The following is a 15386-nucleotide window of genomic DNA, read 5'->3' on the forward strand; positions in this document are numbered from 1 at the left end:
CCAGTCTAGTATTTGATTTTTTGTCCATCAGGAGGAAAAGTTTCTGACTGTGTACGCACTTCTACCAGGTCTCCCCTTGACCTCCAGCGTTCCAGAATAAAGACGATCCAAGTTTTTTCCAACATCTCCCTGTAGCTAATACCCTCGAATCTCGTCATAATTCTGGTAAACCTCCTCTGCACCCTCTCCAAAGCCTCCACTTCCTTCCTGGAACGGGGTGACCAGAACTCCATCCAATACTCTAAATGCAGTCTAACCAAAGTCCTTTCCAGCTGCATTTGTAAACTCTTTTAGAAGGTATTTATTCACAAAATGCTGGAGTAACTCAACAGGTCAGGCGGCATCTCAGGAGAGAAGGAATGGGTGACGTTTTGGGTCGAAACGTCACCCATTCCTTCTCTCCTGAGATGCCGCCTGACCTGTTGAGTTACTCCAGCATTTTGTGAATAAATACCTTTGATTTGTACCAGCATCTGCAGTTATTTTCTTGTAAACTCTTTTAATTCATATCAAGAACAATAGACCTATACCTAATGGACTGGAAAAATATCCATCGATCAATGACGTTATATTCAATGGACAGTGCTCAAATCAAGTCAAGTTTATTTGTCACAGACACATACAAGCAGTGAAATGAAAGGGCACCCCACAGTCCGGCAATAAGAGCAATAAAAATAAACAATTTCACACACAATCCAGTCGTTAAGATACGAGAGATTAGTTCAGTTCAGTTTAGAGATACAGCACGGAAACAGGCCCTTTGGCCCACCGAGTCCGCGCCGACCAGCAAACCCTGCGCACAAAAACGCTATCCTTCACACACGAGGGACGATTTACAATGATATCAAGCCAGTGTCGGGAAATAACTGCAGATGCTGGTACAAATTGAAGGTGTCACAAAATGCCGGAGTAACTCAGCAGGTCAGGCAGCATCTAGGCAAAATGCTGCCTGATATCAAGCCAAGCAGCCCACAAACCTTTACGTCTTCGGAGTGTGGGAGGAAACCGGAGATCCCGGAGAAAACTAAACGCAGGTCACAGTGAGAAGGCGCAAACTCCTATGCCACACTTTCCCCCCTCCCCCCTCCTCTTGCACTGATATTACTGCATTTAGGATCCATCCTTCCTGGCTGATAACAATCTCTTCCGAGATCGGATAGAGTCTCCCCGCTGATGGCACTGACTGAAGATTGAAACCTTCGACCCATAAGTTACTTAATGGGCACCACAGAGTGGGGCTGACGGGAGGGTAATGCTACAGGTGTCTTGGCCTTCCTTTCATTCCTTTTCTGCCGCGAGTCAGCCTTAAGAGTGAGACATTTGCCATCGGTATGGAGTAGACACTGCCTCGCAAGACACTGCTGGGCAGTCTAGTCCTGGGTTGCTATCTCTTGTATAGGGGCCACGTACCTCAATGTGAGGGTGCATTGGTGAGATGAACGGATAGGGAACCAAGTGGTTTATTTTGTGGCATAGTCATAGAGTCATAGAGTCATACAGCGTGGAAACAAGCCCTTCGGCCCAACTTGCCCACAGCGACCAACGTGCCCCACTGACACCTAGATGGGTGACCAACCTTGGCCAAAATGCCTCAGGTAACACTAGTCCCACCTGCCACATCCCTCTAAACCCGTCCCAATCCATGTGCCTTTCTAAATGTTTCTTAAATGTTGTGATAGTACCTGCCTCAACTACCTCCTCTGGCAGCTTGTTCCGTACACCCAACACCCTTTGTGTAAAAAGATTGCCCCTCAGGTTCCTATTAAATCTTCCCCTTGGCTCACCCTAAACCTATGCACTCTGGTTCTCAATTCCCCTACTCTTGAGTGAAAGACTGCCTATTCCCCTCATGATCTTGTACACCTCTACAAAATCACCCCCCTCATCCTCCGGCATTCTTGGGAATAACGTACTAGCCTGCTGAACCTTTCATAAGTTGTTGGAGCAGAATTAGGCCATTCAACCCAACTAGTCTACTCTGCCATTTAATCAATCATAGCTGACGTCTAGCACAAGCTGTGTGGCACAGTAATTGAGGCAGTGCAGCGTAGGTTCACGAGATTGATCCCTGGGATGGCGGGACTGTCACATGAGGAAAGATTGAAAAGACTAGGCTTGTATTCACTGGAGTTTAGAAGGATGAGAGGGGATCTTATAGAGACGTATACAATTATAAAAGGACTGGACAAGCTAGATGTAGGAAAAATGTTCCCATTGTTGGGCGAGTCCAGAACCAGGGGCAACAGTCTTAGAATAAAGGGGAGGCCATTTAAAACTGAGGTGAGAAGGAACTTTTTCACCCAGAGAGTTGCGAATTTGTGGAATTCTCTGCCACAGAGGGCAGTGGAGGCCAAATCACTCGATGGATTTAAGAGAGAGTTAGATACTCTGGGGGCTAGTGGAATCGAGGGATATGGGGAGAAGGCAGACATGGGTTACTGATTGTGGATGATCAGCCATGATCACAATGAATGGCGGTGCTGGCTCGATGGGCCGAATGGCCTCCTCCTACACTTATTTTCTATGTTTCTATGTAGGCAAGATCCTCGTTAAATCTTTTCTGCTCCCTTTCCAGCTTAACGTCAACCAGAGATGTCTTGACGCGTGATGTTCATCTTGTTCCTTTCATTAGGAGATCAACCATTTCCTTTCAGCTCTGACAAATTATTATCTGGCATTTTTACCTCCGATAAAGACTAAAAGATTTGCAAGCTTCTCATTCATTCCCGTGTCCTAGGCAGTGTCAGCTGACAAGACGCACACAATTCAGTGTCAAATTTGGCAGGAAGGCCTAATCCTTGCAGCGTCTGAAACTGTACATGAGTTAATCATAATTAGAAGATAATTTATTGATGTAATTAAAAATCTAGCATCTGGCACAGATCCCATGAGTAGAAGGTTCAAGCATGTTGGTGAATTTTGAATATCAAATTCAATAAATATTAAAATCTTCCTTTAAAAGCAAATTATTTCATGCAACATGTTCATTCTGAGCAACCTGTCCATGCCAAGTCTATGTAAGTGCTTGTGTAAAATGCAGAGATATGCGAGGCTGTTGCCAGGACTCACGGATCTGATTTTTTTAGTTTAGTTTAGCAAAACAGTGCGGAAACAGGCCCTTCGGCCCACCGAGTCCGTGCCGACCAGCGATTCCTGTACACTAGCACTTCCCTACACACACTAGGGACAAATTTGTTATTATCTTTCCGAAGCCAATCAACCCTACAAACCTGCACGTCTTTGGAGTGTGGGAGGAAACCTGAACACCTGGAGAAAACCCACGCAGGTGACAGGGAGAACGTACAAACTCCATGCAGACAGCACCCGTAGTCAGGATCGAACCTGGGTCTCTGGGACTGTGAGGCAGCAGCTCTACCGCTGCGCCACTGTGTCGCCCAAAGAAACATTTCATTGTACCTTCTCAATGTCAGTAAGCCTTTGTGTATTGAGCCGGATGCATGTTACATCCAAAGAATCAAATTCTCTTCTCGTCCGGATGCCAATTACATCATTGGATGCCCCATTAAAACTAATCCTTTCTTTCCCTTCAAAAATCAACCCTTGTATTTTAGGATTTTAGCTTCAGTTTAGCTTATTGTCAAGTGTACGGAGGTACAGTGAAAAGCTTTTGTTGCGTGTGATCCAGTCAGTGGAAAGGCAACACATGATTACATTCGAGCTGTTTACAGTGTACAGATACATGATAAGGGAATAACGTTTAGTGCAAGGTAAAGCCAGCAAAGTCCGATCAAGGATAGTACGAGAGTCCCCTGTAAGGTAGATAGTTCAGCATTGCTCTCTGGTTGTGGTAGGATGGTTCAGTTGCCTGATAACAGCTGGGAAGAAACTTGTTCCTGAATCTGGAGGTGTGCTTTTTCACACTTCTGTACCTTTTGCCTGATGGGAGAGGGGAGAGGAGGGAGTGGCCGGGGTGCGACTCATCATTAATCATGCTGCTGGCCTTGCCGAGGCAGCGTGAGGTGTAGATGGAGTCAATGGAAGGGAGGTTGGTTTGTGTGATGGTATGATTTCGAGCTATGCTTCTATGAATCTGCAAAACATATAAAAAAAGGATGCTCCTATTTGAACCCCTCATTGCAGATTAGACACAGGCCCTTCGGCCCATCAACTCTGCTTGTTCCCACCCCAATCCCAATTTTAATTCTTCCCACATTCCCCGCCCCTTTCCTATCATTCATGTACGGGTGCGGCACGGTGGCGCAGCGGTAGAGTTGCTGCCTTACAGCGAATGCAGCGCCAGAGACCCGGGCTCGATCCCGACTACGGGTGCTGCCTGAACGGAGTTTGCACGTTCTCCCAGTGACCTGCGTGGGTTTTCTCCGAGATCTTCGGTCTCCTCCCACACTCCAAGGACGTGCAGGTTTGTAGGTTAATTGGTTTGGTAAATTTAAAAATTGTGTTGTCATTTGTGTGTGGAGCAGACCAGCAAACAGCGCATCACGTCATTCTCGACTGCACTGTCCTCCGTCCCCCCTGGTGGAGGGGTAGACCTCACGGCCCTCGACAACAGCACATTGCACTGGCTACAGCGCCTGGAGGGCGTTACATAATTCCTGCTGCCTCAAACGCAAGAAGAAGAAGAAGTGGAGCACCAAGGCACATTCCTTGATAATGCACATACTTGGCCAATAAACTTATTCATTCATTCATTCAATTGGCTTGGTAAATGTAAAAATTGTCCCCAGTGGGTGTAGGATAGTGTTAACGTGTGGGGATCGCTGGTCGGCACGGACCCGGTGGGCTGAAAGGGCCTTTTTCCGCACTGTATCTCTAAACTAAACTAAACTAAAATGTACATGCTAGGGTTTATCAATCGCCTACCCAATCTACACGCCATTGGGATGTGGAAGGAAAGCAAAACTCTGGAGCAAATGCAGAATGGAACATGCAGACTCCCCACAGACTGCCCCCAGAGGATAAGGATTAAACTTCGGCTGATGGAATGTGAGGCAGCAGCTCTACCGGCTGCACCACTGGGGCGCCCATTACCCTTTGCAAATGGAGGTTACGATTCAGATGAAGTGTCAAAATAACAACTCTTAAGGCAAGAGAAGCTGGTTTTGAGATTGAAATGAATATTCACTCACTTATGAATATATTTCGCCTGGGCAGTTTGCGGCCCAGTGGTATGAACGTCGACTTCTCCAACTTCAGATAGCTCCTCTGTCCCTCCCTTCCCCTCCTCCTTCCCAGATCTCCCTCTATCTTCCTGTCTCCACCTATATACTTCCTTTGTCCCACCCCCGACATCAGTCTGAAGAAGGGTCTCGACCCGAAACGTCACCCATTCCTTCTCTCCCGAGATGCTGCCTGACCTGCTGAGTTACTCCAGCATTTTGTGAATAAATCGATTTGTACCAGCATCTGCAGTTATTTTCTTATATTCACTCCCTTGTGTATGTGTCGTTCATTTGTCTTCTTTACGCTCAGCATACACTTCCGCTTAGAACGTGCTGGGAATGGCCAGCTACATTCTCAACTATATCGGTGTACAAATGAACAGGGGGAAGTTATCAGCAGAATATTTGTTTTGTTTGGTTTAGTGATGCAGCGTGGAAACAGGCCATTCGGCTCGTCGAGAGCGCGCACCGACCAAAGATCCCCGCCTGCTCGGGACAATTTACAGTTTTACCAAAGCCAATTAACCTGCCTGCACGTCTTCGGAGTGTGGGAGGAAACCGGAGCACCCGGAGAAAACCCACGCGGGTCACGGAGAGAACGTACAAACTCTGCAGAGATAGCACCCGTTGCCGGGATCGAACCTGGGTCTCTGGCGCTGTGAGGCAGCAACTCTACCGCTGCACTGCCCCTACATGTGGACATTCTTTTCCCATTACATCGATCTTTGAAAGCGGCACGGTGGCGCAGCAGTAGTGTGTCTGTGTGGGTCCGTACGGGGGTGTCTGGGGTAATGGGGAGAAGGCAGGGTTGAGAGGGAGAGACAGATCAGCCATGATGTAATGGCAGACTAGACATGATGGGCCAAATGGCCTAATTCTGCTGCTATCACTTATAAACTGAGGAAAAGCAATGTTAAATGAACATAATCTTCGGGAAATACTGCTTTGCCCTCGTAAATCCCTTGATTCCGTTAGCCGCCTGAAACTATTCTGCAATGTTTTGTTAACAAACAGATTGTTACTTCCATTAAGGCACGGAGGGGCACCTTTGTGGAGGATTCAGTTCAAATGACAAGAGATTATGATTCCACGATAATTGCATAATTATATATTGTTCACTGCAGATCCAGCACTGCACAAAACACAGAGGATGATTTCATCTCTTGCCATCATCAAGGAATAACAAAAGCAAAAAAAATGGAAATCAGTAATAATTACCAACAAGCACTCTTAGGTCAACTAGAGACAAATAATAAGCTCTGGCAATTAAAAAATTGGGCCCTCATTTACCCTACTTGCAAGGCTCAATCTCGGCTCAATATACAGTGCACCTCTGATGACACCATGAAGAATTAATCTTATTGACGCCAGCATTTTAGTTTCGTCTTTCCACTGACTGGTTAGCACACAAGCAAAAGCTTTTCATTGTTCCTCCATACTGGTGGCAAAAAAACTAAATGGGGCTGCATGGTGGCACAGCGGTAGAACTGCTGCCTTACGGCGCCAGAGACCCGGGTTTGATCCGCCCCACCAGGCATGCCGTCAGTATGGAGTTTGTACGTTCTCCCCGACCTACATGAGTTTTCTTCGGGATCTTCGGGTTTCCTCCTACACTCCAAAGACATCCTGTTTTGTAGCTTAATTGGCTTGGGGTAAATGTAAAATGTAGGGTAGTGCTAAGACTCTCGGTCTGAAGAAGGGTCTCGACCCGAAACGTCATCTATTCCTTTTCCCAACAGATGCTGCCTGACCCGCTGAGTTACTCCAGTTTTTTACGTGTCTATCTTTGGTTGAAACCAGCCCCAGCAGTTCCTTCCCGGCCCAGTAGCAGAAGAGTCCACGTGGGTGGGGCTGGAAAATGGAAGTGTCCCGAGCCAATTCTGCTTCCACCATCATCTGTTGGAACAAGAGATGGCTCCCACTGATTGTCGCCAGAAGCTTGCGTACTTTTCAGGACGGAAGATGACAGCGATGTCAACATTTGAAACATGGATGATGGACACGGAAGAAGAAGAAGTAGTAGATCCCCCCCCTACCGCACAGGTAATATTATCGAAACGTATAAGATTATTAAGGGGTTGGACACGTTAGAGGCAGGAAACATGTTCCCAATGTTGGGGGAGTCCAGAACCAGGGGCCACAGTTTAAGAATAAGGGGTAGGCCATTTAGAACGGAGATGAGGAAAAACTTTTTCAGTCAGAGAGTTGTAAATCTGTGGAATTCTCTGCCTCAGAAGGCAGTGGAGGCCAGTTCTCTGAATGCATCCGAGAGAGAGCTAGATAGAGCTCTTAAGGATATGGGCAGGGGGTATGGGGAGAAGGCAGGAACGGGGTACTGATTGAGAATGATCAGCCATGATCACATTGAATGGTGGTGCTGGCTCGAAGGGCCGAATGGCCTACTCCTGCACCTATTGTCTATTGTCTATTAGTTAATATTTCTCCAAATGCGGAACGCGATACTTTACCTGAGATCAGACTGGTGGATGGACAAGATGACCCCCGAGGTTAAAACCTGCTGCTGGATTGTTGCTGTAACCGAGAACTCGCTCTTGTTTCGAAGCAGTTGGATCACTTTCTCGGTCGTGTGTGGATGTGCCTCTATCTGTCTCTCCACGTCTGAGGAAACCAAGCGCAATCAGTCACGACAAATATCACGACCCACAATCTTCCAACAACATCTCCAGCCATGACATTTCCCAGACACCAATAAATGCAGACACCCCTCTTTATTCTCCACCGCCTGAGCTGGGGATGTATCAGCATGCTTACTTGTTAGACTTCTGCACATCCATCCGTACATGCATTTGTGAAAGGTCAACAAACTCAATATAGTACAAAGCAGCACAAAGACTTTTTGCACACATCTATAAAACAGGGATGCAGAATGAGATGAATCAATGAATTGGTTCTCACAGTTAAACTGAGAATACACATGGAACAGAAGGTCCATGTCCTTCATTTACACATTCAGGAAATTTAGAGTATAGATGTAATAACAGGAGGCTGCAGAGGCTGAGAAAGTCACAAAGTGCTGGAGGAACTCAGCGGGTCAGGCAGCAGCTTTGGAGAACATGCTTGGTAACTAAACTAACAGACTCGACAGCCCCCTTCCTTCTTTCCCCCACACCACCAACTGCCCTCCTCTATCCCCTGGATAACCTTGCACCAGTTTTCTCCTCCCCCTCCATTCCTTTCCTCCAGCTTCACAATCTGCAACTTTTCTATCCTCGAGCTTCACAATTCGCAGCTCGTTATCCTCTCAGTCTCACATCTTGTCTTTTCATCTCTGGCTTTTGTCCAAACAATCTGCCTATCATCCCCCCCGTCCCGTCCCCCCCCGTCCCCCCCTCCCCGCCCCCCTCGCCTGTGTTCACCTACCACCGGCTATGCTCTGACCTGCCCCTCCTCGCTTCCAGCTTCCTTTCCCACCCATCCCTCCCCCAACATTCAGTCTGAAAAGAGTCCGACCAGGAACGCCACCTATCCATGTTCTCCAGAGATGCTGCCTGACCCGCTGAGTTACTCCAGCACTCTGTGAAACGTCACCTATCCATGTTCTCCAGAGATGCTGCCTGACCCGCTGAGTTACTCCAGCACTCTGTGAAACGTCACCTATCCATGTTCTCCAGAGATGCTGCCTGACCCACTGAGTTACTCCAGCATTTTGCGTCTTTCTTCAGGAAGTATAGTGTCTCATTTGTCGTCTTGTCAAAGTCTGCTCATTAATGGCACCACATTGAACACTATTTTGGTGGAAGCATCACCTCAATTTTAAAATCAGGAGTTCCCTTGCATAGCGATTTAGGCTGAGCTTTTTATTGCATCGAGCTTTCGCACGCTTAAACGTGTCATGTTAAACCTATCGGGAACAGCGCGGAGAGGATGCATGTGAAGCTTAGTCTCATTAACACTTTATTGCGCCATCGATGCAAGGTAAAACATAAGAAAACTAATTTCAATCTAAACTTCGATATGAAAAAAGTGTCTTTCAAAACGTAAGCCAATTTTTAGTTTAGTTTAATCTAGTGACACAGCGTTGAAACATGCTGAAGATAGATCCAAAAAATGCTGGAGTAACTCAGCGGGACAGGCAGCATCTCTGGAGAGTGACGCTTTGGGTCGAGATCCTTCTTCAGACGCCCTTCGGCCCACTTAGTTTAGTTTAGTTTGGTTTAGCGATACAGGCCCTTCGGCCCACCGGTCTGCGCCGACCAGCGATCACCCCGCACACTGGTTCTATCCTGCACACACTAGGGACAATTTACAGGAGCCAATTAACCTACAACCCTGTACGTCTTTGGAGTGCGGGAGGAAACCGGAGCACCCGGAGAAACCCCAGGGCAGTCACAGGATGAACGTACAAACTCCGTACAGACAGCACCCGTAGTCAGGGTCGAACGTTGGTCTCTGGCTGTGTGTGGCAGCAACTCTACCACTGCGCCACCCTGCCTGCCCCATCCAATTTAGCACCTGGGGTCAGGAACTGGTCCTTGGCCTTACAATGCCAACGTACTTTGACACGAAGTCAACTGAAGTCACAAAGTGAAAAGTAAGGGATGAACTAGGACATTTGACTTGGCATTTGTTCAGTCAGGTTTAATGGTTGCAGCTAATGATAACTCCAATCTAGACCACTGTTGACCTGGTAGGATGAGTTAAAGAAGGGATTCAAACTGACGAAGTTTCTCTTCTTCAACAAGGGTCTCGACCCGAAATGTCACCCATTCCTTCTCTCCAGAGATGCTGCCTGTCCCGCTGAGTTACCCCAGCATTTTGTGCCTATCTACTGTATTAATCTACACCTGCCCTTTCAATGTTACCTGCTCTAAGAGATGGTGAGTTGACTCGCTCATTATTTTGGTTTTTTAGACCCTGGGGAACTTCATCAATTAAAAAGTATTATATTCAAGGTGCATCCAAATATCCCTGTGTCAGTTACACCTGGTCAATCCTTCCTCAATCAAGGGGCCGCCATGTGTGGGGGGTGGTTCCACCCTCTTTAGAAATAGGAGAGGGGTGGGAGGAGAGGGGGGGAATAGAGGGGGGGGAATAGAGGGGGGAGAAAGGGGGAAGAGAGGGCGGGAGAAGGGGGAGGAGAGGGGGGGGAAGAGAGGGGGGAAGAGAGGGGGAGGTGGGGAGGAGAGTGGGGGAGGAGAGGGGGGAAGAGAGGGGGGAGGGGAAGGGGGGAGGAGAGGGGGGAGGGGAAGGGGGGAGGAAAGGGGGGGAGGAGAGGGGGGGAAGAGAGGGGGGGAAGAGAGGGGGAAGAGAGGGGGAGGAGAGGGGGAGGTGGGGAGGAGAGTGGGGGAGGAGAGGGGGGAAGAGAGGGGGGAGGGGAAGGGGGGAGGAGAGGGGGGAGGGGAAGGGGGGAGGAGAGGGGGGAGGAGAGGAGGGAGGGGGTGGGGAGGAGAGGGGGGAGAGGGGGGAGGAGAGGGGGAGAGGGGGGAAGAGAGGGGGAAGAGAGGGGGGCAGAGAGGGGGAGAGAGGGGGGGAGGAATGGGGGGAGGAGGAGAGGGAGAGAGGGGTGGGAAGAGAGGGGGGAGATTGGGGGAAGAGAGGGGGGAGGGGGAGAAGAGAGGGGGGAAAGAGAGGGGGGGAGAGAGGTAAAGGGTGGAAGGTTCCCACCCACTGCCGGGCAGACAGAATATTCCCAGTTGATCAGTCGGTTTGTTGCTAACCCCTCTCCAGAGAGTGGGGTGTTGAGGGGGGGGGGGGGATCAATGTGGGACCCTCCCCTATTGCCAAAGGCTCCTCAGTAATCCTTCACCTCGTTGCACAGCGGGGGGGGGGGGTTATTTTTAAATATTAAAAAAAAGAGAAGGCTCTGCCCTGTGTTCGCTTCAGCGTAACATGACAAAAGCCATGAATAAAATATTTGTCGGATTTAAAATAATTCATTACAGAGGCTTCATCCGTGACCACCAACGTGCCGTGCCAGCTAACAGCCCCTCGCCCAATCGCTAATGTACCCGTGTCTATACGTAGAAACAAACAGCTGCAGGTGTTAGTTTGTACCAGTGACAGACACAAAGTGCTGGAGTAACTCAGCGGGTCAGGCAGCATCTCTGGACACAAGGACCGGGTGACGTTTCGGTTCGAGACCCCTCTTCAGTCCGAAGAACCCTTGCTTCCATAAGGTCGTAAGGTCAGAGGTGATAGGAGCAGAATTAGGCCATTCGGCCCATCAAGTCTACTCCGCCATTCAAGCATGGCTGATCTATCTCTCCCTCCTAACCCCATTCTCCTCCCTATAACCCCTGACACCCGTACTAATCAAGAATCTATCTATCTCTGCCTAACAAAATACCAATTGGTGGCCTCCACAGCCTTCTGTGGCAATGAATTCCACAGATTCATCACCCTCTGAGTAAAGACATTCTTCCTCATCTCCTTCAGAAAGGAACACCCTTCAATTCTGAGGCTGTGCCCTCTGGTCCTAGACTCTCCCACTTGTGGAAACACCCTCTCTCCCTATCTCTCCATTTCTCCCCCACCCTAGTTCTCCGACTAGTCTGAAGGAGGGTCTGGACCCAAAACATCACCCATTACTTCTCTCCAGAGATGCTGCCTGACCCACTGAGTTACTCCAGCTTTCAGTGTCATAGAGTCATAGTGATACAGTGTTGAAACAGGGCCCATCGGCCCAACCTGCCCACACCGACCAACATGTCCCAGCGACTAATCTCACCTGCCAGCATTTGGTCCATGTCCTTCCAAGCCTGTCCTATCCGTGTACCTGTCCTATCCGTGTACCTGTCCTATCCGTGTACCTGTCCTATCCATGTATGTATCCGTGTACCTGTCCTATCCGTGTACCTGTCCATTCCGTGTACCTGTCCTATCCATGTACCTGTCCTGTCCATGTACCTGCCCTGTCCGTGTACCTGTCCTGTCCCTGTACCTGTCCTATTCATGTACGTATCCGTGTGCCTGTCCTATCCATGTACCTGTCCTGTCCATGTACCTGCCCTGTCCGTGTACCTGTCCTGTCCCTGTACCTGTCCTATTCATGTACGTATCCGTGTACCTGTCCTATCCATGTACCTGTCCTGTCCATGCACGTATCCGTGTACCTGTCCTGTCCGTGTACCTGTCCTATCCATGTATGTATCCGTGTACCTGTTCTATCCGTGTACCTGTCCTATCCGTGTACCTGTCCTGTCCCTATACCTGTCCTATCCATGTACCTGTTCTATTTGTGTACCTGTCCTATCCGTGAACCTGTCCTATCCATGTACCTGTCCTATCCATGTACCTGTCCTGTCCCTGTCCTATCCATGTACCTGTCCTATCGGTGTACCTGTCCTATCCATGTTTCTTTGGTTTGAAACTGCATCTGTAGTTCCTCCCAATACAAGTTTCTACAGATGCTTTGTGTGGGAAGGAACTGCAGATGCTGGCTTACATTGTGGACAGACACAAAATTGTTGGAGTAACTCAGCGGGACAGGCAGCATCCCTGGAGAGAAGGAAGGGGTGATGTTTCGGGTCGAGGCCCTTCTTCAGACTGCTTGCTTGATCATCGTTACTTTCTTTCATTTCTTTGTTCTGTACCTCTCTCTATCGCCATCGAGATCTCTCGTTTCCCTGTCCCCTGGCTCTCCCGAAACGTCGCCCATTCCTTCTCTCCAGAGATGCTACCTGGCCCTCCGAGTTACTCCAGCACTTTGTGGTCAATCTTCTCTGCAGATGCTGGTTGACACCGAAGATAGACACAAAGATGCTGGAGTAGCTCAGCGGGGACGGGCAGCATCTCTGGAGAGAAGGAACGGGTCGAGACCCTTCTTCAGATGTTGCCATCCGGTGATGTTGCTGGGATACATAGACGTAGAAACATAGGAAATAGGTGCAGGAGCAGGCCATTTGGCCCTTCGAGCCAGCACCACCATTCATTGTGATCATGGCTGATCATCCACAATCAGTAGCCTTCTCCCCATACCCCTGGATTCCACTAGCCCCCTAGAGCTCTATCTAACTCTCTCTGGGGGCAAGTGGAATCAAGGGATATGGGGAGAAGGTTATTGATTGTGGATGATCAGCCATGATCACAATGAATGGCGGTGATGGCTCGAAGGGCCGAATGGCCTCTTCCTGCACCTGTTTTCTACGTTTCTCTTTTTCTAAGTCTATGTAACTCTGGCAAGATCTGAAGAGTTGAGTTAATCCAGCACGTTATGCTTCTCTCGAACAGACAGTAAAAAAGGGGTGGGGGAGGGGGGGGGGTCAAGTTGATTGGTGAAAGAGACGAGGGAAAGGCGAGCGAGCCGGGTTGCAATGAATGGAGGCGAGAACGCCAGGGGGGTGAAGTCGAGAAAATGATTGATATCGTTGTCCTATTTACCTTGAAACAAATATGCTTTGCTGTTATTATATAATCCCGGTACCTGAGCAACTCCGGCCGGCGTATTAGTGAGATCCAGGTCTCGGGTGACATCAATTTGCAAGTCAGGGTCCACTCCAAACCCTAAGACTACAGAAATAAGACAGGCTTTAACCAAACGCTCACACCGCTGGGGAATGAATACAACGCGGCGAGCAGAACGACTTCATTCGCAGCCACCCCTTGAGTTTCCCCAAAGTATTCGGCTGCCAGTAACGTGTACCAGTCAGAAGCAACTGCAGACTCTGGTTCACACCGAAGATGGACACACCAAAAAAAATAACTGGGAGTAACTCAGTGGGACAGGCAGCATCTCTGAGACTGGAGCGGCTAGGCTTGTATACACTGGAATTTAGAAGGATGAGAGGAGATCTTATCGAAACGTATACGATTATTAAGGGGTTGGACGCGTTAGAGGCAGGAAACATGTTCCCAATGTTGGGGGAGTCCAGAACCAGGGGCCACAGTTTAAGAATAAGGGGTAGGCCATTTAGAACTGAGATGAGGAAAAACTTTTTCAGTCAGAGAGTTGTGAATCTGTGGAATTCTCTGCCTCAGAAGGCAGTGGAGGCCAATTCTCAGAATGCATTCAAGAGAGCTGGATAAAGCTCTTAAGGATAGCGGAGTCAGGGGGTATGGGGAGAAGGCAGGAACGGGGTACTGATTGAGAATGATCAGCCATGAACACATTGAATGGCGGTGCTGGCTTGAAGGGCCGAATGGCCTCCTCCTGCATCTATTGTCTATTGTCTGGAGAACATGGCGTGATGTTTGCTGTCTGTCTGACCCACTGAGTTACTCCAGCACCTTGTGGCTAGACACACACAGACGGAACTTTTATACCTCGTTTATTAAATTGTTTACAGTGTACTATGTTTACATCTTCTGTAGTGCTGCAGCAAGTAAACATTTCATTGTTCTGTCTGGGACACACGACAATAAAACACTCTTGGCTCCAAAGACAGACAGACACACAATGCTGGAGTAACTCAGCGGGTCAGGCAGCATCTGTGGAGAGAAGGGAATGGGGGACCTTTCGGGTCGTGGTCGAAAGAAGGGTCTCGACCCGAAACGTCGCCCATTCCTGCTCCGGAGATGCTGCATGACCCGCTGAGTTGCTCCAGCTTTTTGTGTCCAGAAATGGGGAAAACTGTGGAGTTTTACCTTTCTAAACGCGGTGGGAAATGTGGCTTCAAAATTGTTAACGGGGTCGCTTTAATCACATAACAACAACCCCCCGTGTGTGTGACAGTGTGTGTGTGTGTGTGGGAGAGAGAGAGAGAGGGGGTGAGAGAGAGAGAGAGAGAGAGAGAGAGAGAGCGAGAGAGAGAGAGAGAGAGAGAGAGAGAGAGCGAGAGAGAGAGAGAGAGAGAGTGTGTGAAAGAGAGAGAGAGAGTGAGAGAGAGAGTGTGAAAGAGAGAGAGAGTGAGAGAGTATGAGAGGGGGTGTGAGAGAGAGAGAGAGAGAGAGAGAGAGAGAGAGAGAGAGAGAGAGTGTGTGTGTGAGACTGTGAGAGTGTGTGAGACTGTGAGAGTGTGTGTGTGAGAGAGAGAGAGCGTGTTCAGGTATTTTAACAGTGGTGTTGGAGAAGGCGGTGTCGTTTCTCCAATTAAGACAATGATATTGAGTGATTTGGGTTGTGGACGAGGGAAGCGGAGAGCGATTGTTTGCAGCCCGTGTAAAACAAAAAAAACTCAACCTTTGTGGGGGTGGATTGAGAAAGCGAGATGCCGCATTAGGTTGACTTTATCCCGGCTGAGTTCATGTAGACACACGTTGCAATATATATATATATATATATATATATATGGGGTAGGAAAATAACTGCAGATGCTGGTACAAATCGAAGGTGTCACAAAATGCTGG

The 15386-nt window shown here is 48.7% G+C and overlaps 1 protein-coding gene across 1 annotated transcript in view; it reads right to left on the reverse strand.

Annotated features, from left to right (window-relative positions):
* Window positions 1–13690, reverse strand: part of LOC144602176 (protein kinase C-binding protein NELL1-like) — a 452218-nt gene extending 438528 nt beyond the window's left edge. The window contains exons 1-3 of the mRNA XM_078414912.1: window positions 13666–13690; window positions 13482–13610; window positions 7610–7760 (exon numbers count right to left, since the gene is read on the reverse strand). Of these exons, the coding sequence (XP_078271038.1) occupies window positions 7610–7760; window positions 13482–13610; window positions 13666–13690 (305 nt within the window). The remainder of the gene's footprint in view (window positions 1–7609; window positions 7761–13481; window positions 13611–13665) is intronic.
* Between the last annotated feature and the right edge of the window lie 1696 nt (window positions 13691–15386).

Source organism: Rhinoraja longicauda, chromosome 18 (genome assembly GCF_053455715.1).
Source record: "Rhinoraja longicauda isolate Sanriku21f chromosome 18, sRhiLon1.1, whole genome shotgun sequence".
Classification (NCBI taxonomy): Eukaryota; Metazoa; Chordata; class Chondrichthyes; order Rajiformes; family Arhynchobatidae; genus Rhinoraja; species Rhinoraja longicauda.